At 40.2% G+C, this 24,730-nt stretch overlaps 1 protein-coding gene across 8 annotated transcripts in view; it reads right to left on the bottom strand.

The window, feature by feature from the left end:
• The window catches only part of rbfox2 (RNA binding fox-1 homolog 2), a 49,378-nt gene that overhangs the window by 9,300 nt on the left and 15,348 nt on the right, over positions 1-24,730 (bottom strand). For 5 of the 8 annotated variants that reach the window (XR_004339191.1, XR_004339190.1, XM_032562022.1 and 2 more), the window contains 7 exons: positions 10,925-11,014; positions 9,831-10,034; positions 8,381-8,548; positions 8,020-8,073; positions 7,809-7,901; positions 2,093-2,180; positions 606-662 (listed from right to left, as the gene is read on the bottom strand). Coding sequence is in view for 6 of the 8 variants with exons in the window: in XM_032562022.1 (XP_032417913.1) it covers positions 606-662; positions 2,093-2,180; positions 7,809-7,901; positions 8,020-8,073; positions 8,381-8,548; positions 9,831-10,034; positions 10,925-11,014 (754 nt within the window). In the remaining 2 variants the exon portion in view is untranslated. Of the gene's footprint in view, positions 1-605; positions 663-2,092; positions 2,181-7,808; positions 7,902-8,019; positions 8,074-8,380; positions 8,549-9,830; positions 10,035-10,924; positions 11,015-22,991; positions 23,436-24,730 lie in introns of those variants that run through there. The other 3 variants (XM_032562025.1, XM_032562026.1, XM_032562024.1) reach the window with 3 other exon arrangements.

Genomic DNA, 24,730 nt, shown 5'->3' on the forward strand with positions numbered 1-24,730 from the left:
TAAAGAAAAGATAGGTATGTTGTGGCAGTTAAAATTCTGTTTTAACTGACTACTCAGGTTGTAAGGTGTTCATTAGAGTTCCAGCCTGGAGGAAGAAATCATCTCTGTAGCGGCTGGTTCTCATAAATAGCACTCTGTAGCGCTATTTCCTGAAGGTAAAATCCAGGATGTGTGGGGTCTGCAGAGTTGCTACCTGCCCTTTTCCTGACCCTAGACCTGTACAAGTCCTGGATGGAGAAAAGGTCAGCCCTGACGATCCACTCTGTAGACCTAGTTGTTCGCTTCAGTCTGGACCCAGTCTGTTCTGTGGATGAGCCTTGATGACATGCAAACTACTTATTTTTTAGATTGTTGGTTGATGTCATGTCCCACTGAATTAAAATAAAAGCACAACAAAAGACTATCTTATAAGAAACATGTTTGACCTCCGCTACAATTTATAGTTTTAGTAATACTCAACAATTTTGGAAAATAAAAGCCTGCGGATGTGCAGGTGTCTCTTGTTCTAATTCTTAATTTGACTTTGCAAGGTTTTGCCTCCAAAATTCAGTATCTGCTGGATATTATTTGAGAAGCAGAATAAAATTAGTTTTTTAATATCTTACCTGTATAGAGCTCAGGACTGTACATGGCTCCAACCATAGGACTTAACTTCCAACCAGCTATAGGAATAAAATTAAAAAAACAACATCAAGGCAACATTCCTACATGAAGAAAACTAATATTTTCATGAATAGTAACTTAACAGGCGAAAGGAACCAATTTCACCAGTCAAGCTGGTTGCAAGAACATTTTTATTTGTGGTCCGTAATAGCGTGGATTCAGAATGAATAACGCGATTTGAACCCAAATGTTGGGTCAGAACTCAAACAATCCTTGTAAAATGATCAGTGATTGAGTCCTAGAAAAAACACATCCACCTTTTAATCTTGTTCGTGTGGTTCCCCAATTTTCCCAAGCTGTTTGGGAGAGCAGTTTATTAAACTTAATATTGGAGTTTGAGATTTATAGCAACTTAAGCCTATTGACAGAAATAGCAAAAAAAAATTTTATCAAAACCGTAAGGCAAGCATTAAAACTTCAATACATGAAATAATTCAACCTGGACTGAAATATTATACAACAGTTTTTTTTTTATTTACAGTCACACTGACATAGATGCAATCGAGGACAACCACTACAGTTCAGTTCAGTTCAAAGCACAAAAAGTAGAAAAATTAAAATTTTCTTACGTATGAATGTGTGTGTATTCAGTCAAGAGTCAGAGACTAAATGCTTATGGGTAAAGTGTTAAAATCAAAGGTCTGATGTGGCAAATCTATGAAGATTGTCATTAAATAATAAAACCATTTCAATTAGTGGGCCAGAATTTCTGTCCTTTAGAAAATTTAATACAAGAAAAAAGTCAGAAACAAATTAAATATTTTTTTATAAATGGAAAATGGTCAGATAAAATTCTATGCTTTATAAGAGTCTTTCTTTCTTTACACAAGTGATATCTATTATGTAATAATACATACTGGTTTTTGCAGCTAGAAGCTGTAACTATACTTATAGCTAGTATAATATTTTAAAGATTATATAAATGAGACCTATTCTGCCTTTTAAAGGACTATGCTGTTATTTTTTAGTTATTATCCAAAATCCTTTTATCTGGTAACTCGGAGTTTATTCAATGTAGGATTTCATTGAGAAGCACTGGAATCCTGTAGACTAAAATGAAGATGTTGCCATGGAGATAATTATGGAAAATATTGCAATGATTATCTCAGACATGATATGTGCCTCTCTTTTTTATCTGTGTTTCCATCACTCTGTGACCTTTAGCCTTTAGCATATTGGAGAACATCATTTGTGCTGCTGTTGGTTAATTATTACATTGGCATGAAAAATGCACAATAACAGTTGGAATATATTAGCCAACAATTACTGCACTCCAAGCAGCCCTTCATGATGTGAATATTGCACTCATTAATAATGCAATGATGATATATTTGTGATATATTGTGCGGTTCTATAAAATGAATTTTATTCTAAAAAAGCAATCAATAAAGGAAATGTGTCACCAGTACAGCTCAGGATAATATGTTACCATATGGAAGTGCTGCAAGGCCCTCTCCATTAGCATATGGTGTGGTCATTTTCTTGTTTGTCATCACTCTGGCTGTGGCATTATTAACCTGGAAAATAAACAAAAGGTTTAGGAGCCAATTTATTATGTTTCTTATATATATATATATCCATATATATATATATATATATATATATATATATATATATATATATATATATATATATATATATATATATATATATACAGATACAAGCAAAATTCAGGAAATATTAACAATTTAATAGGAATACATTTTCTTAAAATTTTAGAACATACATTTTATTTTTCACAAAACTCTTCTGCTTTTCATGTGAGGCGCCATCGTACTTTTAATTTCAGTTTTTATTCTTGACAGGGTGTTAATTCTGTAGATGAGCAGCAATGGTATTTAATGCATGCGCTTCTTTTTAAAGAAGAAACACTGAAAACAAGGATCCCAGTGAGTAATCAGGCAGTTTTGCACACAAACATTGCAACTATTGGCACATAGAACAAAGAAAATTTAAAAAATATATTTCAGAGCAAAGGCATTCGAAAAGAAATCCAAGACCATTATATTGCTGCTAAAAAAGGAGGAGACAAAGAAGGTGAATTAAGCAGCAGATTTGTCAGTTGAACAAAATGCAAAAACTTATAACCAAAAATAAATAAATAAATAACATCAATCAAACAGTTTGTACAGAAATTACAGACAGCCAACCAGGAGTGCATCACATCACCAGAGGTGAGCAAAACTAACCAATTAGCAAGCATCAGATGCAGCAAATAGACCAATCAAAAACAGAAAAGAAAAAAGGTTGGATTCCCTCCCAATTGAGAACACATCATACAGAAAAGGGAGGAGGGGACAGAGAACAACAGAGAAAGGACAGAGGATGCAGGAGGAAGTGCCAGTCCATATGAAAGGAAACAGAAAAACACAGAAACGTGAGGAGAAAGAGAAGAGTGAGGGTGAACGATTCATCCAAATGTGCAGTTCTTCCAACCAAAAAAAAAAACAACAAAAAATCAATAAGATGTGATACACATACAACACACAAATCTGATTGTTTGCCTACATCCAGTCTAACTGTACATGAGCCATGATGGAGGAGATGATGATTGGTGCAAAAACGGATACAGAGAAAGGACAGCACAGAGAAAAGAAAGAGGATGGGGGATGCAAGTATCATTTCTCAAATTAAAAAAAAACAAAAAAAAAACAATTCAACCAAACCAAAAACAATCAAACCATTGCTGTGAAACACTGCCGGGCATTTCAGATCAGTGTCGCACACCAGAGAACACCTCGTAGCACACAACCGACGACACACACCATCCAGAACCAAACTGATCAAAAGGTAAATCAAGGACACCTCCTCACAGAAATCAGAACAAGACAAAGCTGTTTTCATTTAGGTTTGCCAGGAATTATTTCAGGATGCTTTTTTTTTTTATTATTTTATTTCAGCTTTACTTTAAAAATCGGCCCCGTTTGGGAACCCGGGCTACTCATCCACGAAACACAGCTCTGATTGAAACATTAAGGCTGCAAACCTGCACTTCGACAACAGTCTGAGCACTGGTACAGGAAGTGATCATCAAGCACTACAGCACGCCATGATATACAGACAGCTATTATCCCCTCTCCAGAAGAGCTAACATAGCACTCATGCTCCAGCATGCTCTCCCGCTAATAAGGTGCAAGAATGGAGCTATTGGCTGACACATGACACAGAGAGATGACATAGTACTACATGACGTCATACAGATGACCAGAAAGAGAGTAAACCATGCAGGATACAGCTCACGAATTAAATGCTTTGAATGCAGTTAGAGGTGATTGTAATGAATGCATTAAGAAGTGGTAGTCGTAGTTGTTGCACTTGCAGATAGATGCGGTACATTCAGTTACACAAGTGGCCTTATTGTAATGCCATGCGGTAAATGGCTAATCTCCTAATAGTCTCATTCACCACCTCCCCAATCAATCACAGGATTAGCCAATCAGGTTCTGTCCACCAATCAGTCAAGCTCCCTGCAGCAAGGGAATCCTTTGTTTGGGTGCATTTTATTTTTTGTTTGGGCGCATGGGGTGGGGGGAGGGGTCATTCAAAGATGATGCCATGTGTACACAACTTACCGTGGTCGGGGGAACGGCGTGAGGACACGCGAGCAGTTACCGTGGAGACTGACAACAACAACAACAACATACAAAAATCATCAGGGAAATCGAGAAAATATGCGTAAGAAACAAATGATGAACCAAACAAAAGAAGAAAAATAAAACAAAATAAGGCAAGAAAGGGGAGGGACAAACAAAACGAAGTAATGAAAAGCAACCCCCACCCTGTGGTAGAAAGGAAGCGATGTCAGAGGTCACATGACAATAGTCACCTGCAAGTATCAGCCAACCACCTAGCCTCTATAACCCACCATGACGACAGATCATAAAGGTTAAAGAAATGGAGATGAAACTCAGGGGACACTCTACAACGATAAAATAAAAAATTAGAAATTTAATCTCTTTCTAGAGTGATTTTGCCTCTTACTACTTCACGAGACAGAAAAATGAACAAAGATATGGGGGATGAAGGTTGACATGAGGACAAAAACAGAGAGACAGACCGGTTGGGTGTGAAAAGAAAGATAGAAGGAGATAGAAGAAAACCTATTAAAAAATACAGAAAGGAGAGGGAATGACAGCTATCTATGGCATTCTCTTCACTTCTTTCTCCACCTTCCATTTTTTTGTAATTCAGCACACCTACACACAGACAAAGAGAAGAATGCAGGACATCCAAAGACCATGCAGAAGAGCTACAGCAGTAAGTAAAAGAAAAAAGAAAAAACTTAATCTGAAGCACGATTTAATACCAACAGCTCGAGCAAATGGCAGAAAGCATGGCGTGTGTGTGTACCCTCTCGGAGGCCATTTGCAACTGAAATCTGAGCTCATGCTGACAAATTAAAAAGGAAAAAAAAATGCCACAACAAAATGCACTTCCATGAGATCTGGTGTTCGTTTTCAAGCAGGGTGTGTGCAAACAGTAAGCCTTTTTTTTTTATTTAACCATCCATCTTGCATATGTGATTTTATTTATTTTCTTTAGTTCTGGAAAATCAAAAATGACACCACACTTCTCACAGCAGTTTCATTCCTCAACTCCCGCCCCTGAAATGCCCCCCGTCATGCTTCGATCTCTGAACACACCAAACATATCAGCAGCGACCGCATACAAGTCGCTCAGTGTGAAGTGACAGGCTGGGGAAACTCCCAGCAAACTCTAACCTTACAGTGCCTCACCAAAGTATTCACACCCTTTAAACTTTTCACATGTTGTCAAGTTACAACATCAAACAATTAGGTATTTCATTGGGACTATATGTAGAAGACCTAAATAAGCGAGGGCATCATTGTAAAGCAGAAGGAAAATGATAAGACTGATTTAAAATCTGAAAGGTTTTTTGAGACCATTTTGAACTATTGTAATAATTATGCAAAACAAAAAAAAAGACATTTTAAGACAATTTTTAATATCCAGAATAAACAAACAAAACAACTGAAAAAAGAATACCGGTAATTAAGATGGATTATGGATTATCTAACTAAAATTTCATTTAAAAAAATAATAATCACTTAGTTTAGACAGGGAAAACAGGCAAAAGTGAGAGGTAGTGCAAACTAACTACTTCGTATTGGGTATCAAATGTTTACAGTGTTTCTCAAAATGCAGCCTTTCCAACAATATCAAAAAGTAGCATCTATTTCAGGATCCTTGTCCTAATAGATATCATCACACTAATTTTAATTTATAATATGATTACTTGATTTATTGCTTAATGTGCGAGGCTTAGATTTGGGGTGAATTTGTATTCAGTTTCTTTTTACTGTGAACTCAGGTGCCATCAGAAGTCACAGAGGTAGTGACTGGGGTTTAACCGTGTATAATTTAATCTCAGAGGTTTGTTAGAGGACACTAATGAAGGAAGAGCATCATGGACAGCAGGGAACACGGCAGACACGTCAGAGAGAAGGTTGTGGTGAAAGTTCAGAGTTCAGATCAGGTTTAAATTCTGAAACACTATCCTAAGCTTGAAAAATCACATGGAGCATCGTTCAATCCAAAATTGACAGGCTGAGTGAGGAGCGCATCAGTCATAGAAGCAGCCAAGAGGCCTGAGGTAACTTTGGAGAAGATGCAGAGATCTGCATCTCAGGTGAGCAAAGCTGTTGACAGGAAAACACGTAGTCTTGCAAAGTGTGGCAACGAAGGGATTGATGGAACAAAAACAGAAAGCAAGAAGACAGAAAGAGGTCCTGTTTCCAATTTGCCACAAGCAATGTAAGGGACACATCAATACGATGCTTTAGTCAGGTGGCCTGTGTATGTAGGGGTGGGTGATATGGAGTTAGAATTTCATCGCAATATTTTGTGGTACTATGATGATTAAAAGAAAACATTTTTAGGTACAGCATTCATAACATCATTGTATAAATATTGTTCTTGAAAAGCATACCCATTTGAAACAAGCTTTTTCAGGATGCCAGTTACTTAAATAAGTGTGATTTGTGCCACTAAGCTGCACATAGTAATTGTATTTAATAATATTTTCAAATTTATTGATCCCACTGTGGAACAGACAGTGGAAAAAATAGTAAAAAAAAAACCCATTTCCGATAAAATTGTCTTTTTTAACATAATTAATTGGAATTTATCGAGACAACAATAAACGAAAATTCATATCATAAGAAAATTTTCACAATAATAAACGCCCACTCCTAGTATGATCTCTTGAACAAATCATCCCAGTAACTGAGGTAGAACTGTGACGATCTTGTTTATTCATCGTGGATAGATAAATGTGGCTAGCCACTAAGCAATCCTGGAAGACATCTTGTTACGGCCTTGAAAAGAATTGAGACCAGCTGAATACAAATGCAAACCGCACTTTTCAGTTTTTTTTTGTTTGAGAGGATCTGTGAAATGTTTCCTTCTGCTTCACAAATTTATCCTACATTGTACTAATTCATGGCAAAGTCATAAGAGAATATATTTCAGTTTGTGGTTGTAGTGTGACGAAATGTGAAAAGGTTCAAAGTGTTTAAATCGTTTCGCAAGACACTGTACGTTTCCAACCATGCGACACCAGCAGGCACTTTTCTGTTCACAGGAGAAAACAAGAGAGGCTTTTGAAATCTCTTCCAGTCATAAACACAACCATAAATCAAAAACGGCCACTCATCATGATCATGGAAGAAGTGATGATGGGGATGGAGAAGGTGCAGGGAAACAGAAAAAGTAAAATAAAACAAAAAAAAAACAACCAGACCCTACATGCTGTGACAGAAGCAGCAGAAATCGCCAGCGATCGAGTCGTAGTGACGTCTCACCAGCCATGCCTGTTGTGTAGCCACTCCACCCAGCAAGCTTTGCAAACCACACAGCTCCAAGTTCAAGGTGCAATGGAGAGCCCACAACACCAACATCATCAACAACATCAACGACAGGAAGTGCCGTCATGAGAGAGCGTGCGGCACTGCTGCACCATGCTATAGTGAAGCCAGAGGAGGGGGTAAAAGGGCACACAGAACAGCCACGTGGAAACCTTCTCTGGGGCAGAAACCACCATAATGGTTCTCATTTGTCATTTCTAGAAATGAAGGAGAGACAGAGGAGAAAATGGACATTGTTCTGGAGGGCTGGACACTCACTTCGATTTTACGTCCTTCCACCAGCGTGCCGTGGAGCTTCTCCCTGGCCCTCTCTGCATCTGAGCTGGTCTCAAACGTAACAAACCCGAAGCCCTGCGAGGAGAGGAGGAGGGCGGGGAAAAGAGGAGAGGCGGCAAAAACAATAATTCAGTTCCTATTTTATAAAAAACTAAACGCTTTAATGTTTGAGGGTCTGTCTCTACCATCTTACCTTGGAGCCCCTCTCGTTGAAAATGATCTCAACATCAAGGATTTTGCCAAATTGCTGAAACGAAAGAGACAACGCAGGGAAATTAGGAGACTGCAGAAGCACTGAAGTCACATGTTCGCCACAGGGAGTCAGCACTGCTCAGCCATGATGAGCTGGCACTGAGCCAGGATGGGTTCTCCCACATCTATCTCTCCCCTGCTCTTGCTTCATCAAAACATTTTGGAGGCATTTCTCTACCAAATAGCAGTTATCACGACAAGCCATTTCAGGGTAACAAAATATTCTGACTTTAAAGGGGCAGAGAAAATGTTTTGCGCATTGCAAGCAGAGAGAAAAGGAGGATTTTTTTTTATCTACATACCCCAAACATTTGCCGTAGGTCGGGGTCTCGGAAGCGGAAGGGGATGTTAGACACATGGAGACGTTTGGGCGTCCCCTTGGCGTCCGAATCATCCCCAGGGCCCCCGCCGCCGCCCCCTCCACCTGAGCCAACTACAGACTGCCCGTCAATTTGAGAGGAGCCATCAGACTGCAGGGTCAGAGACAAAATAAGACATGAACCAGGTCCTTCAACTGATTACAATTTGTTACAGATATTTGTTTTTATCATAAAAGGCTGAGTAGACTAATGACAATCGAGTCGAGAGGCAGTAATTAGCCGATTATTCCTCTGATTCATCTATGTATCAGTTTTTATAGACATGTTTCCAATAGTACTTGTAGGTACTTCTATTGTTTAACATCAAACAACAGATCAGAATTAAATCAAATGACCTCTCATGGACATAAGGCATCAGTAGGTCAAAGATTTACTAAAACCAAAACCAAAGATACAAAACGGATCTGCGCATCTGTATTTACAACCAAAGTTTGAAAGACATTTAAGGTTTGGATTTACAACAACTTGAGTGGCTTTTTCACTTTCATCCAACACAATTTATGTTAGAGAAACAGTCCCAGATACAGCCTGCTTAATAAAATAGAAAAGGAAGGAATTCAGCAAATGTGGAAAGCAGACTTGTGAGCGTTGCTGTAGAGAAAATAATGTTGATTGCCTGAGAGTCTTTACTTAGCAGATTTATTAAGCGAATTTATCACCTGCAGTCCAATAATTCAAAATAAGTACGCAGCGTAAACAGGAAAGTATATTTATTTAAGAGGAGAGGAAATCTGAAAGAAACATCCGTATGTATTGTCAACTTATTAAACAAACAGATGTATTCAACTCAAGTTGTCTACAAATGTTAAATCATTAGAGCAAATATTTAATAGTAATTATGTATCTTTCTGTAGTTAAACACTTGGCAGAGCTATTTAGGTTCAGATCAGAAACATTTGTAGAAGTCTGTGGAGTTTCACTGATCAAGCTTTTACTGGAAAAGACAGATTTCTGCTCATCATTAATGTCCCACAAATTAACTGGTCTGACATTTTCATTTTTAAAAAATATATAACATGTTTAATGCAATTTTTTTCACAGAGGTTGTACTTTTGAATCCATCAAAAAATGATGACTTTTTCCTTATTTACTCATCAGAAAGGTCCTGTAACTTTATCTGATAGTTCTACAATTAAAAGGGTCACATCAAAGAGCAGCAGTTTGTTGCATTTATAGACCAAATATGGTCAAAATTATTAGTTTGTTTTGTTTAATGAGTGGAGGAAAAAAACTCATCAGGTTTGAAGTATTTTACCTCCTGATCACAGATCAGAGCCAGATAAGAAAATAGACTGGATGACTCAGATTTCTGCCAGATTGACTCTAAAAAGTTTAAGTCTTTTTGTGGCCACACCACAAGGTTGGCGCTCACCTGGCTGAGGCTATTGCCGGGGTTGGCCGCGCTGTTGCTTGCTCCACCAGCCTCCACGGGGCCCTGCACCGCTCCGGCTGCATACAGGCTGCTCCCGTAATCCAGGGTCAGGCCGTTCTGAGGAGGCGGAGGCGGAGGAGGTGGGAAGGCGGAGAAGGGTGGGGGTACGAGTCCTTCCTGACCGCCAGCACTATCCTGAGAGCCCTATGGACGGAACGAGAGCAGAGTGAGACGGTAGCAGGAGCTACGGTAGCCAGCTGGTGAAATTCCCCTACACCTCCCAAACACTGCGAGACCATTTCCCCAGAGTCTTGGCCTAAAAGTCATGCAGACATGGTGGATACTAAATTTTAATTTTTCCCTCCTGTGTAAGAGCGTGCATGTATCTTCAGCCCCCTGCCCATTAAATATTCACTGCAGCCACATCTATTATTGAGGGTCAGATGCCTCCATGCTCGGTTTGTTGCACAACGATGAGTGTCTGACGCCTGCACACACACTCACAAACGCCTCTGCACACAAATCACCTTTGACATGCAAACACCCACACACCTAAGCGCTCACACAAAGACCAACTGTTATTATTGAAGACTCTCCAAGTATTTCACACACAATTACCCCATAAGATACTAGTTTAGGTTACCAGAACATAGTGGAAAACAATGCAGACATCTGCAAATGCACGCAAACACACACATAGGCGCACACACATTCCTCCCTGCTGGCAGAGGGGCATGAATACCCTAAATGGTAATAGTTAGTGAGCAAGGGAGGCAGCAGAGAAGGAGGAGGAAAGGGGGGGATGGACTATAAAGGTGGTGACTGATAGAAGAGGCATGCTTTGCCTCTGATCCATAGCTGCAGAGATAAACCATCCATCACTGTCTTTCAGATCTATTTATAACTCTTGAGAATTCATGGGATGCCCAATCAATTAGAGGCTGCAACAAACTGGGACAATCCTTTGCTTTTAGTTTATTGATCTCACTAATATAATTACATCAGGACTGCAGCCGTGCCAAGTTGCACCAAGATGCAGGCAGGCTTTAAGGTAAGTGCTGAGGTCAGCATGCAAACATGCTGAAGCTGCTTACGGTAACGGCGCATGTTGGCGGTGATGTCAGCAAACCACCATAGCAGTTTGCACTAGCACTTGGCTGGCTTCTCATGAACAAGACGGCCTCCTATAAACATATGATGATGGTAAAAGACCTTCTTCAGCAATGCATCATGTTGACCACATAGAAAAAAATCACACAGAAAATTTTAAAAAGTAGTGAACATATCTAACTTTTGCCAGGTACAAAAAGGCAACCACCTTGTAGACATCTTGTCACAATGACAAACGGACTTCACTTGATACCATCAAGGCTAACCTGGATATAGCAGAGTAGATATGTTTAATCCTCTTAACATTTCCACCTCTGGAACATGTTGTATTTAGAAACATTGGCAGCATTTTAGAAATGTCAGATTTATTTTACAGGTCTGCATCTTCAACATAAACATGGAGCTTGCTGTTCACAGACAGTAATGAAAACCAAGCTGTGCAATTAACCGAGATAATGATCCCAATTATAAGTACGCTCTTATTTTGTAATGTCTTTTGACTGATGCGTATCTCTGCACCTTTCGAAGGCTGAAAGCTAGATAGGTTTTGCGAAGTCATGTCTTGAAAAGGTCACTGTCCATGCGTGAGTGACAAGTAAAGATGAAAGAAAGAGGGGAGGATAAGCGGCAACACTTCCCCCTAGCGGGTAGGAAATGATGCATGATTGGTACCAAACATCCAGCAATAGACGGCACCATGTTGTATCTGGAAGAAGTCGAGTGTAAAATGAAAATGAATTTTTCCACAATTCAGCATGCCATGTCGCTAACATAAAATATACAACACAGCTTAAAATATCAACAATAAAACCTTGTTTTACAAATATTCTTCTCTCACACGCACTGAGACTTCATCTCTGTTCCTAAAGTAAAAAAAAAGAAAATGTTTAGGATCGTTCATGGCAGGAAGGCTAAAGAGACATATTTTCAATGCTCTTAAGTACAGTTCTTAAAGTGGGATCTCAATTGGATAAAATCATTATTGGCAGGAAAAATCAAAGTATATAAGCAAAAATGGTTGGTTTTACATCTCTCAGCAGGACTGCAGATCTTTTCCAGTTTTTCTCCTAGAATCTCCTAGTTCAAGTTCTGAACCATTTCCCTCATTTTTCTGGTACGGCTGGACGGTAGAGACGCCTTTCAAGGCAAGAATGCCCACAGACCTGCAGCTTGGCTCCACCATCCATACACAGTTAGAAAATTTTGTTTGAACTACACTGAAGTGCAACAATAACGTGACTTTTTAAGCATGTTCTGTAATCAAAAGGAAACCTTACATACAGCAGGTAGCAGGTTCACTGCATTCACCATCACTGTCAGGTACGAGGCTGAGCACTGCAGAATTGCTTCAATTTGCTCTCAATGCCAGCAGAGAAGTAAATCTGCAGGGCAGCAAGTACATGTGGAAAAACTTCCTTCTGCATCCATTTGAAAAATATCCTTGCTTGACGCTGAACCTGATATTGGTGACTAGTACCGTACTAATAAAATCGTGAAAGAAGGCTGGCAGAGCTATTTATTTGTTATCTTATTGCGTTGTTGTTCTTGTGTTTATTTAAAACAATGGGTTCTTGTTAATGCAACCTGTTCATGCTGTTTCCAGATGCAACCTCGATTTAATAAAGACAATCAAGCGATTAGGAAACCATCAGATATCCTTTTTGTAGAGCAAATCTGCCCTGGCACAGCCAGCTTCTCCGTGTCGTATGACTGGGAAGCTGCGATGTGAAAAGTGGAAAAAAAAAGAGAGACAAAGATACTGTTCATACAATAATAAGGACAAACTGAAAAAAAAGAGTCACATGCATTTATTTAATATCAAACTAAATATGATAATTAGTAAAAAGATAATATAGAGTTTATGTTTAATCTAAGAAACCTTTTTTTCATGAAACTTACTTTTTATTTATCTTGCTATTGTGTTCTTCATTCATAGACTACATGTAATTATTTTCACCATATTGGTTCTGCTCTCCTCTGCGGTTATTAAATCTTTAATGATAGTTGTAATAAGGTAGCACAAAAAGAACACACTGGTAGTAGCAATTTAACAGTAATGGTTGATGTCCTTTTTATCATAATCGTTTACCAGACATCTGCTTGGTGTGTGTGTGGGGGGGGGGGGGGGGGGTGCGTGCGCATGCGTCTGTCCATGCGTGAGTGACAGCGATGCCCATCTGAGCTGCACAATGGATCACTGTCCCTTTGGGAGAGTTACAAGTGTGTGGGAGGGTGTTTATGTCTGTGTATGTGTGCGCGTAAGCCATCTGTCTCCCAGCTTTTGACCTTTCTCAGCGTCGCACCTGTGACACTGTAGTCCAGCCCCTCGACTCTGTAACAAACCGGGGGATGCACGCGGTCGACACGGATCACATCAATATTGTGACACGGGAGCAGCAGACTGTGTGGGGGAAACTTTGTCTGTTCATTGGCAGAGACAAACAAAAGTAAATAAATACAGCAAGAGCCCTGGAATGAAAAGCAAGAAGCTTTTTAGAGAAACTGCTCTTTCATTTGCTTTGGCCTGGTTTAATAGTTTATACAGAGCCTTACATAAGTATTCATACGTAGTGAACTACAACATTTTGTCAGGTTCAATCTGTCATCTGAAAATACACAGAGGATGGAACAACTGTGAAACTACAGACACGGCTGTCCATCAAAAACAACGAGAATTTATCAGAGAAAAAGCTGATTGTATCGCTGGAGAAGCTGCATAGATCCACTGTTCAGGAGGGAGAATATCCAGAAAGAACAACTATCAGTTGCTGATTTTACTTGTACTTGAATAGTTAAAAAATGTGAAAAATAGAAAAGAGCTGCTGTTGAAATAAGCCATTTAAAGTTTGCCCTAGGCCTATGAAGGACAGAACAATCATGTGGACATCGGTTTCAAAGGGCAATCCTGAAAGAAAACCTGTTAGAGGCTCAAAAGACTTTAGACTGAGGTTCAGCTTCTAGCAGGACAATGACTCGCAACATTCAGCCAGTCACAGTGCAATGGCTCAGACAAACGTAAGCCTGGGCTATATGGCAGAAAAATTACATCTCTGACTTATTTTCATGCCAGATCCAATTTTTTTTCTCAATTTTTTTTTCCAAAATAGTAATTAGAAATGACAGTAAACATTATTTTTAAATGGCTTATATTTCAATAATTCCTTCTGTGAATTGTACAACAGACTATTGGGGAAAGACTACAAGGATTTTTACTTAATTATGAAAATATAATCATAATATTAGCAGATTAAAAGACACAATTTTTACCAGAAGAAAGTCTTGCGAGAAAAAAGTCATTATGAGAAAAAAAGCTTGGTTAATTATTTTGTTATTTTTCTTGTAGGATTTCTCATAATTTTGCTACTTCATCCTCAAAATATTATGACTGCATTCTTGCAATATTATTGTACAAATATTCTATATTAGTTACTCACAACTGAAACCAAAAAAATCGAAGCCTGACTCTTATATTTTGTTATACAGTTGACCTGAATTCAAGTCCAATTAAATATAAGCTGTAAAACAGCCTTCAGCTGAACTGTGGAAATCCCAGTAATGTAATGGTGAAAATAAATTCAGATTATCCAAAAATCTTCAAAAACAAAAGTTTTGATTAATTGAAAGGAATTTATTGCCCAACCCTCAACCAAAGCATATTGTTGTGTTAAATTGGCCCAGTCAAAGTCCACTAAATTCAATTGACAGTCTGTGGCAAGACAAACAGAAAACAGATCCTCACAAAGTCTCTCCATCCGATCTGCCTAAGCAACTCTTTTCCTTCCGCTTCATAATTATGCAATTCTTTGTGTTGGACTATGACATCAACAAAATGCATTAAAGTTTGTGGATGTTGTGGTTTGAATATTATTGCTCTGTACTGGAAATTACAGACTATGTATTGCTGTATAATCTATAATCCTTCAACAAAAACTTTTGCTAATCTTAGAAATAAGAATGTTACCCTTGCAGAAGCTATTAAACCTGCTACCTAATCCTCTTTTTCACGCTGATGTCGAGAGAAAGTAGACACTTCTGTAGCTTTAAGAGACGAAAATGCTCAGAAGTCATCCTTTATTGACTGCAGTACTGGACTGCCTCTTGTGATTTTCAGCAGAGTAATCACAACATGAAATCCTGTTATCTTACTCCCTCCTGCTCCCTGATAGTACGCAGTAAATGCATGTATGCCATTAATCTCGACACTCTAGCAACGCAGTCATCTTTTTTTTCCATACGGAAATCTTTGAACTGCTCCTTCGAGAGTCTCTCCCAACACAAACCGTGATCTCCATCTTCAGCGCGTGGCCACTCGAGCCGCGCTGCCAGCAGATTACTGACCGCTGTGTCCAAGTTTAACTTCATTCACATTCTCAGATAGCAGCTGTGTCCGCTCATCTAAACTCTGCAGCTGTGTGAACCTGCTCCAATATTGCCCACAGGCATCCAAAATAGGATTCTGCTGAGTGATAACATCCCTCACATCGCTGCCTTCCTGTCCTGTGAACATTTCATGTGTCATATGTTAAAAATGGGGACTCATTTTTCACACTAACCATGGCAGCTATTATTACTCTCTGATAATTTAGAATATCCCACATCAATGATGAGGCTCTCAGTTGTAATTGGGGCCGAGAGTGAAAGTAAAAAATCCTGACCTCTAAGCATTTCTCCTTCCACGCTATAATACCTCTTTAAAATGTGCGCTCGGTAAACAGCTGATATAATTTTATGCTCTAATAAAAGAATAGAAGCCTTAAAATAGACCAGAAAATCATTAACATGTGAGGAAATTTCTCCATGTTGGATAAAGAAATTCAATCTGTGATGGTAATAATGAGAGCTGCGATCCTCTGATGAGGACGATCTGAATTTATTACATTCGCCTCTCCATCTCAGAGACGAATAGGAGAGAGCAGAAATGCGTAAATTAGTCCGCTTAGCTCAGGTTTTAGGCTGAGTAAAGGAAGAAAAAGAAATCGTGCTATGCTAAAGCACTGACCGATACATAGGCTCGTCTTAGATTAAATGCACTCACAGTTATGAAAATGATCAGGGATGGAGGAACTAATTCCAGGTCAGCAGGTGGGAGCAGAAAGAGAAACTAGAGCTGCTCAATGAAGAGCAGGAAGTCAAAAGCTCAACACCTGGCTTGGGTAAAGTAGAGGAAAAAGTTGCTTCTTGAACAACTTTCTGGAGAGATTTTTAAGAATTGATGAATCCATAAGTCCATTACGGATTTAAAACTGAAGAAATAAACACATAATTTTTTTTTCCCTAAGCAATTTCAATGTCACACTGACCACCAATCAAATGGTTTGACATTTTCAGTAAAATTGCTGGGTGAGCAAACGGTGACGTCAATAATCCTCATACAAAAACAGGAGATGTTTACAATAGAAACTTGAGGTATAGCCTTACAAGCAGCTTCGCAGGTTGCACCTTAGACACTAGAACGAATGTAATTTCTTTTTCAACTTCTGGCAATAAACATATAAATATCCAACATCCTTTTTAAACCAGGCTGCACAACCCCTTCTCACCTTCATTCAGACAAGTTTAACTTTATTTATCCTTGGTGTTGTTTTGCATTGCGCTATTGTCTCTGCACATTTGCCTCACAGATGGCGCATGGAGACTAAAATTTCCAGCTAGGCTCAATGAACAGCTCATTTTGATGCAAATGATATTTGGCTCCATGTCTACCTAACTGCACTTATAAAGGGAGGCGTTGTTGGCTTGTTAATGTTTTCCTTATAATTTATTAATCACCTATGGGTTATTTATGAGGTAGAAAAAAATTAAAAAGACTTTTATGATCGCTCTATGCGGATATCTATTACATCAGCCAAACAAATCATGAATGCTCATGTTTTTGTCCTCTTTACTTGTTCTCATGAACTTTATTGCTATGAACAATCTTTTGTGTTTCTGCAGCTGTTTGGTTTGTCTTCATCACAAAGCTGGATATCATTCCCAGTTATTGACTAGGCCAATTATGAAGCCAAAGCCAAAAGATTTCAGCAGCTAAACTGTGATCATCACTCACTCCATTTGAAATGTGAGCTCTAGAAACATGCTCTACAAATTTAAAGTGCCTTGCATGAATGTTCATACCAGAAATCTATATCATCTGCTTTCATATCAATAACACACTCACTCATTGTATTTAATTGGATATTATCATTTAATGTGATACATGGCATTTGGCAAACAGTAAACATGACTTCTTAAAACTTTATTTCAAAAACAGATTATTTTAACCACTCCTCCATAGAAGTCAGAATTATGAAATCCATGTGTAATTGTTGATCAACGGATCTCTGATTTTAATGCCGATTTTTGAACAGATCTTCACCTTCCGACAATTTTAAGAACACGTAGGTTACCATGATGGCTCTAGACATAATCTTATGAAATATTTCTCCCATGTGTGATAAGACTGATCGCAAGGACACCAGGACCGCTCCGAAAAGGAAATATTCAACATGTTTGAATCCCGAGGACAAAAAAAGCAACGTTTTGTTGAATGTGACATGTAGCCAATCAGAAATCACATCAAATCCCAGTGAAACCACTGCTGGTTCTAGGTGTAATATAACAAAAGGTAAAAAAAAAAAAAAAAGGTACGCATGGTTTTGCACGATGTTATAATTATTTAAACAACGTTCTGACGTCATTTAGATTGTCTCGTTTAAAACCTAAAGTCATCTCCTTCCACAATGGATTCTTTACTGCAAAAATAAATGGCCCCACATTGTACGCAATGCTTCAAAATAGGCCAATAAAGCAAAAACAAACCAATTAAGCTCGCTGTGGAAACTTTCCTCAGGTACCGGCCTGCTGCAGAGAAAAATCACTGACTATGCAGTGAAATTCTACCTTCTGACACATTTGCTGGGGAAACTACCTTCCTGCTGTGCAGTAAAATGTTCCTCACAGCTCCGGTGTTGTCATTTGCGAGTCCCAACATCTATGACTCATGACACATCTCACTCGACTACTGATGAGTCAGACTTGGACTTGACACGTTGTGATGCAACTGGACAGAATGATAGTACCGGTAATGTGGAATTTAATACAGCACCACCACAGGTCTGATCAGGTGAACCGGAGTTATTGATGCTTTGAAGCGATGTGATTTCCAGTGTTTAAGCATTTGTCGGTTCCGTCAGACGCCCCTGCTCGCTGCCGTTGCTCATGCTCTAACGGACTCCAGCCAGCAGGAGAACGGACTACCCCGGCTGTTAGCGCTGCTTCTGCCAGACGAAAATAGAAGCAGGAACGCGAGCCAAAAACAGCCCAGTATTTGTGTTTCACAACCACCGTTTTCAGAGGAGATCCATTTTGGCTGCATCTCGGCAGTCTTTTCTTTAGCTCGTATGCAGTGGTAAAAGTCCAGGTATCTACATAAACATTATGTGCTTTGCGTGCAGCTCTTTCTATCTGGCATGAGCCTTTTGCTGACTGCAAGTGGCTTTTGAGATTCACATCAGGATAAAAGCCTCAGCTGAATAAATGCACTCAGAAAGGAGGGTGAGAGGGGGGTAAAAGAAGGAATACAAAGACACAAAAGAAGGGTAGTCCTGGTCAATTGTAAGAGAGCAAACTTATGCAGTGCATTTGTGTCAGCACTCAGGTTTGTTCTGTTTAAGCGTGCACGCCTTAGTGTGTGCGTCTGTGCATGTGCTCCCCCTGGCGTTGGGATGCTACTAGGTTGCGTATGTGTGTGTGTTGGCCCCCCGCAAAAGCCAGTGAGTCAGAGCAGTAGCTGTAGCTGGCTTCCTTTCGGGTCAGTTAGCAGCACCAAGTGGGTCTGAGGAAGGCACGTTAGAAAGCGCCCCCGTCTGCCGCCGTCTCACCACGAAACACGAGGAGACAAGAGGGAACACGATTTACACTAACTAGGCCATCGCTGGGTCATTTCACATGAATAATGTCATTTGAGGATCTTTACTTCCTCTGGGCGCCAGCGTCTCTCCACAGGCCGATTCAGCGACTCTGGAAAGTGTGATTCATGTTGTTAACAGCCCCTCGCGTTTTGGCTCAGTGATCGGATTAACTGAGGAAGTTCAGCGCCTGGATCACATCTTGGATTATTTTATTCGCCGCTGCAGAAAAAAAAACAGCTGGAGAAACGTTCATGACATGTGTCTATGGCATAACGATGAGCCAGGAGACACCCTCTTGTTAAATTATTCCAGCCCACGCCATCATCCCCCACCCCTCACCCAGTTGCTCTTCCCCGCTCCTCTTGCTGCTGTTCTCCCTTTCCTCCCACTCTCTCTCTCTATGCTGCGCGCTTCACTTCTTTACGCTTCATAAAATCCAGACGGGACCCCTCACATACGTCCCGCCCCCACACTTGTCAATCAAGCCCATTTGCCTCTTAGCAACAAGGATATCGGCGATGCTCAAGCTCCTCCCACCACTCCATTCTCCATCTCCTTATAGGGTAACATATCTGTTCATCAAACAAATGGCTCCTACCCAACCTCTATAGTGTATTGCATTACACCTCTTTAAAACTTTTTTTTTACATTCATATATTGCAATTACAGACCTGAATGTATTTAACTGCCAAGTAATTTGATAGATGAACACCAAGACATGCTTTATTGTTAAACTGAAAATTTAAGAAATACTTTGTAGAAGAAATTTTCACAGCAATTGCAGCTCAAAGCATTTTGGCATATCTCTCTAACTTCTTTCCACATCTGGAGACTGAAATGTTTGTCCATTCTTTGCAAAATAGCTCAAGTGTCATACTGGATGGAGAGCAACTGAATATTAATTTCACAGCCACACCACATGATTGCAGGATTCAGTGAATCAGATGGATTCCATCCATCTTTCCAAATACCTTGCACGACATAATACCGCCACCACCACTATCGTAAGAATGATTTTTGCGGTACTGTCTCTACCCACATTGTACATCTGAAAACTAAAAATTTTTTTGTAAATTGCTATTCTAATACATGTTTATGCTTTGATCTAAAGCTTTTCATTGTATCCGAACCAGCAAGTTTGGCTTGCTAAAATGTGAGCCTTTGTTCTTGTTTTAGTTTTTCCTAAAGGTTTGGTGTGAACAAATAACAGATGTTGTGCTGATACTTTTTCTTGTGTTATATTCCATTCTATCTGTTATATTTTTAATAGTTTTTGTTCTTTTAACTATTTTATATTCAGCACTTTAGACATTGTTTGCCATTTTTAACCCTTTCATGCATAGTGGTCACTACAGTGGACAGCTATCTAAAAGCCATTTTCTTGGGCTTCCTGTGGACTTTTATGTTATAAATGCACACAGACCACTGAAGTGGACACTGATGCATCATAAAATATACCATCAACTACTGGCCATCAGCTGCAAATGCAAGAAATTATTTTTGTTAAATACAATATGGCCGACAGACAAAAAAGCATGAGAACAGACCTGGTCCCTCCTTCTACTGTAGACGACTCTTGCAAGTAAAAAAAATATTGTGACATCAGATAACCCCTAAGGAACAATACTACTGATGTATTTTTCAAATAACAACTTTGTGTTTGGACAAAATTACAATTGATCACATAAAAATAAAAAATAAAAAAAAGATTATTTTTACAAAAAATTTTTCCTACCTTTTTTTATGCCTTAAGAATTTTTTTTTTTAAAAATGGAAAAAAAATTCTGACACAAAGGATCATAATTCATGCATGAAAGGGTTAAAAGCACTTCATAAATAAGGCTGACTTGGCTTTAATGTCCCTGTTTAAGACAGGCATCTCCACAGCATGATTCTACTGACATCATGCTTTACAGTACTGAGATAATGAGGTTTTTGCACAGTATTTTGCATTTAGGCTGCAAATTTCAATTTTAGTCTTGCTTTCCACATGTTTGCTGTCTCCCTTGCAAGCCTTGTGGCAGACTGGTTCTCTTACGGCTTTCTATCAGCAGTCCTTATTCTACAATAAAGGCTGACGTCTCCACAAAAGCTGCAGTCTTTTATGAAAAATAAACAGTCCAAAACAAAAAAGAGGGGATGACACCTGACAAACATTTGCAGGTGAGCACACAAGCTCTCTAAACGATGTGTGTTTACCCAACTAGCACAGAAAGTAAGGTATGACCATGAAACCAGTTTGGCTTGTTCAGGAAGGGCTCTGGCTTTAGGGCGACTCATGTCCTGGCGTCCAGTTTGCTTTTAAAGAGCGCACAAAAGCCAGCTGGAGGATGGTGTTGTCACTGTCAACTTCACCCTACGAAGAGTCAATGAGGGCAACCCCCTATCTGTCACAGAGGCCGTTTTATTTTTTATTTTTAATAACGCCTCACAGAAAGCAGTTCCAGGGCCAGCAGAGGCGACTGCTAAGGAGGCAGAACTGTCATGGCAGCTCAAGACTGGAGCACTTTCATAACTCATCTCTTTTTTTTTTTTTAAGTCCAAAAGATGCTTAACCTCTCACAGCTCTCCCAAACTACAGTCTCCTCCTTCCTCAAACCAGCAAAACAATTCGCACAAAATGAGTGACTCATGCAAGTTGCCACAGCAACACTGCTCATTGGGATCATTTAACAACCTTTACTGTAAAAACCCAAAGTAGAATCAATAACTAGATTTAGGGAGGTGTAGGTGGGGGCGTATACTCACAACCCGTTAACAGTTTATGCAAGCGTGGCAGCATGTTTTCAGCTTCGGCAGCAGGTAGGCGTCTCTCCCTCGCCTCAGGGCGCACGCTTAGGTGGGGCTTGAGAAAATATTTCAGTCTTTTGAACCTGATCTGCTGCTCCAACTCCTGCAGTAAAGGCCAACCTTATTAGCACATGCAGCAATATGACGGAGCCAATAGATTACCCTCATCATATGGCACCTTTACACACTCGTAACTGCAAAGTCAGCTCCAAGTGCGTCCCAATGGCCCACTCCAACAAACCGAATGCATTGTCACATCTCCAAGTCCGTCACCTCATTGGTCTATTTCTGCCCCAAGCATGCACACTGTCCAAAGGTGTCCAGTCACCTTAAAAAGTATATTTCCTCATCTCATGCTGCTGTTCTCTTTTGGTTTTCCCAGCCCATCCCCCTCTCTTCCAGGGGCTCTTAAATGAAAACATTGAGATAACAGCTGCCAGGGCCCCAGGGAGAGCAAGAGGAGGGAGAAAAGAGGTCAAACAGTAAAGAGAGCACGAATCTAAGGTACAGCTGAAAAAGAAGTGAACACACACACTCACTCTCTGATCCTGACTCACTCCAACTGAAATGTAATATGAACATGACACTTCATGCACCAACTTTGCAGCCCACTGTGTGTGCTTTGGCTTCTGTGTGTTTGTGAAATGTGTGACACAGAAATTACAGTGAGGAGGTGTTTGGAGTTGAACAGGAGAGATGGAGACAGAAACAAGAGAAAGTAAAAGTGAGTAACAACAAAGGGAGAGAGAAAGAGAAAAAAAGACAGGAGCAACTGTTCACTGGACACCTGTCTCTTTAGCTCAGGAGTAATGTACAGAGACAGCTGCAGGGGTAATACAGACTTTTTACCAACCTTTCCTCCTCCCCAAAGCTCCTTTATTTCCACTTTTTTTTGCTCGAAAAAATGCCTAAAGACTTTGCGTGTAGCTAAACTGCTCCATCCAGCTGTACGATCTAACGCAGCAAGCGGCGCGCTCACATGGATTCCTCTGAGCATACATAATACATTGCCGAGCACAGTTTCTGGCAGCGGCAGCTCTTCAGATTGCATGCACACTTCTAGCTCTGAGCAGGAGAACAGATGCCACAACAACGGCGGTAACAATAATGCATTACCACTCGTGCGTCTCGCCATGGCGAATCATGATTGCGGCCGTTACAATCTCGCTGTCATCCACTACACTAGTTTCTCTGTTTGTCGGCCGAGTCCTAACAGGAGTCTGGCATGTCCTGCGTGGACCACGGTAACGGGTCAGGTAGAGTCCTCGTCTGTTAGTAGTTAATTAGCACTTAATGCTCAGTGACGGTGCCCGGTGCTCTGGTGCTGTTTCTCGTACTGCAGCGGCGGAGAGGTACGGAGACAAACACTCACCGACAACACGTTAGGATAGTACAGTCCCATCATCGTATACTGTGCAACAACTCCAACTGTCGCCGCTCCTCGCTCCTTTCCTCTTCTCGTGCTGCCTCGCCTTCTCTCCCTCTGTGTCACCTCACCAGCTCCGTCTCTCTTGTCTGTCTCACAGATTCAAAATCTCCCTCTCTCTGCCCCCGCTCGCTCCGTCTGCCCTGCCAATCCCCCTCCTCCTCCTCCACCTCCTCTGCTGGCCTCTGTCCCTGTCACTCTCCCTCGCGTGCCTTCTTCTGTATTCCCCCTCTCTTTCTGCTTCTGTCGTCTCCCACTCACTCTTTTCTCTTCTTTGCCTCTCCCACTCGCTCCTTGCTTTCCTTCTACCCCCAGCCTTCCTTTTCGCTGCTGTGCCCTTGCCTGCTCATCTCTTCTGTCTCTTCTCCAGTCCTCCTCCTCTGCTCCTCTCTCACCCAGAAAGCCTGATGCCTCCTCCCCCCTCCTACTTCCCTGCTTCTGTCACACCTGCAAACTTTCCCCTCCCCTCTGCTTCCTTCTCATGTCGCAGTCCTCCCCTCCTCTTTCTCTCTCTTCCTCTGTTCTCTTTCTCCATGTAGGTGAGTTAACTGGGGCTGCTGGCACCACTGGGAGAGAAAGACAAGACTTTCCCTTTTCTTCCCTCTATTCCTTCTCAGACATGCACCTTGTTAGGAAAACGCACTGCCAACTGCACACGAGGTTTACGTTTTGAGCAACGTTCAGGAGACACTGCTTCAGAACAAATGCCATCAACTCAAATCACCAAACAGACAGTTAAAGGGCTACTAAACCTCTAAGATGTTACAAAATGGCACATTTCTAAGTGTATGCACATCCTTTTGAATAATATATGAAGATGCACAGTGAGAAATAACAGCCGCAACTCAAAAATCTGACCTTTTTCTGATCAGTAAACATTCAATCCCTAAGGGTTAACAGGGATAGGTGAAAGCTAGTTTTACAACAACAGCACTTTCTCTCATACACACAGTTGGATGTCTCCCCTCCACATAATGTAAATAATGAATGAATTCACACAGCAGGAGTTTAGAAAGAAATATTCTGAATGTTACTGTCAGGTCCAAAGCTTTGCAGAAAAAAGATAGTAACACATCAACTACTACACTGTCATTGGTGCATCAATAGTTTTTGTACGTTAGTTTGTACACACTGACAAAGCCGTTCAGTGTGTGCTAATTATAGCAACATACATACATACATAAACATACATCAACATACATAAACATGTTTAGTTTCATAATGTTTATAAAAAATTAGTTTGTAAAAACCTAAAATTATAATTCCTCCCCATTAAGTGCGTTTGTCAGGTAACCAATGGAGTTTTTTTGTGTACGGTATCACAAAATACAGGCTAACGTCAACAGCTAGGAGGGCTTCAACCGTGCTGGGACTTCATAAATATGCTTATGCTTCTAGTACTGCCATCATTGGGCTGGTGACGTTGCACTGTGGTGGAAAACATTTGTATTCTGCTAAAAGTAAATCAAAGTATTGAGGCCCTGTCCATATTGGATAGTTTTTCTTAAACAGAGATATTCTGGGTTTGCACCTCTAATCCACAAGGAAAGTGATTTTTATACAACAAAAACAAACAGGTTATTAAAACTGTTTGTGGTGTACCTCTGTGGTTTTTACAGCTTTGTAACACAATGATACAACAGCCTACTTGGTGCAACCTACTTATGACTTTGTGGGCTGAGAAT

Source organism: Xiphophorus hellerii, chromosome 5, assembly GCF_003331165.1.
Source record: "Xiphophorus hellerii strain 12219 chromosome 5, Xiphophorus_hellerii-4.1, whole genome shotgun sequence".
Taxonomy (NCBI): Eukaryota; Metazoa; Chordata; class Actinopteri; order Cyprinodontiformes; family Poeciliidae; genus Xiphophorus; species Xiphophorus hellerii.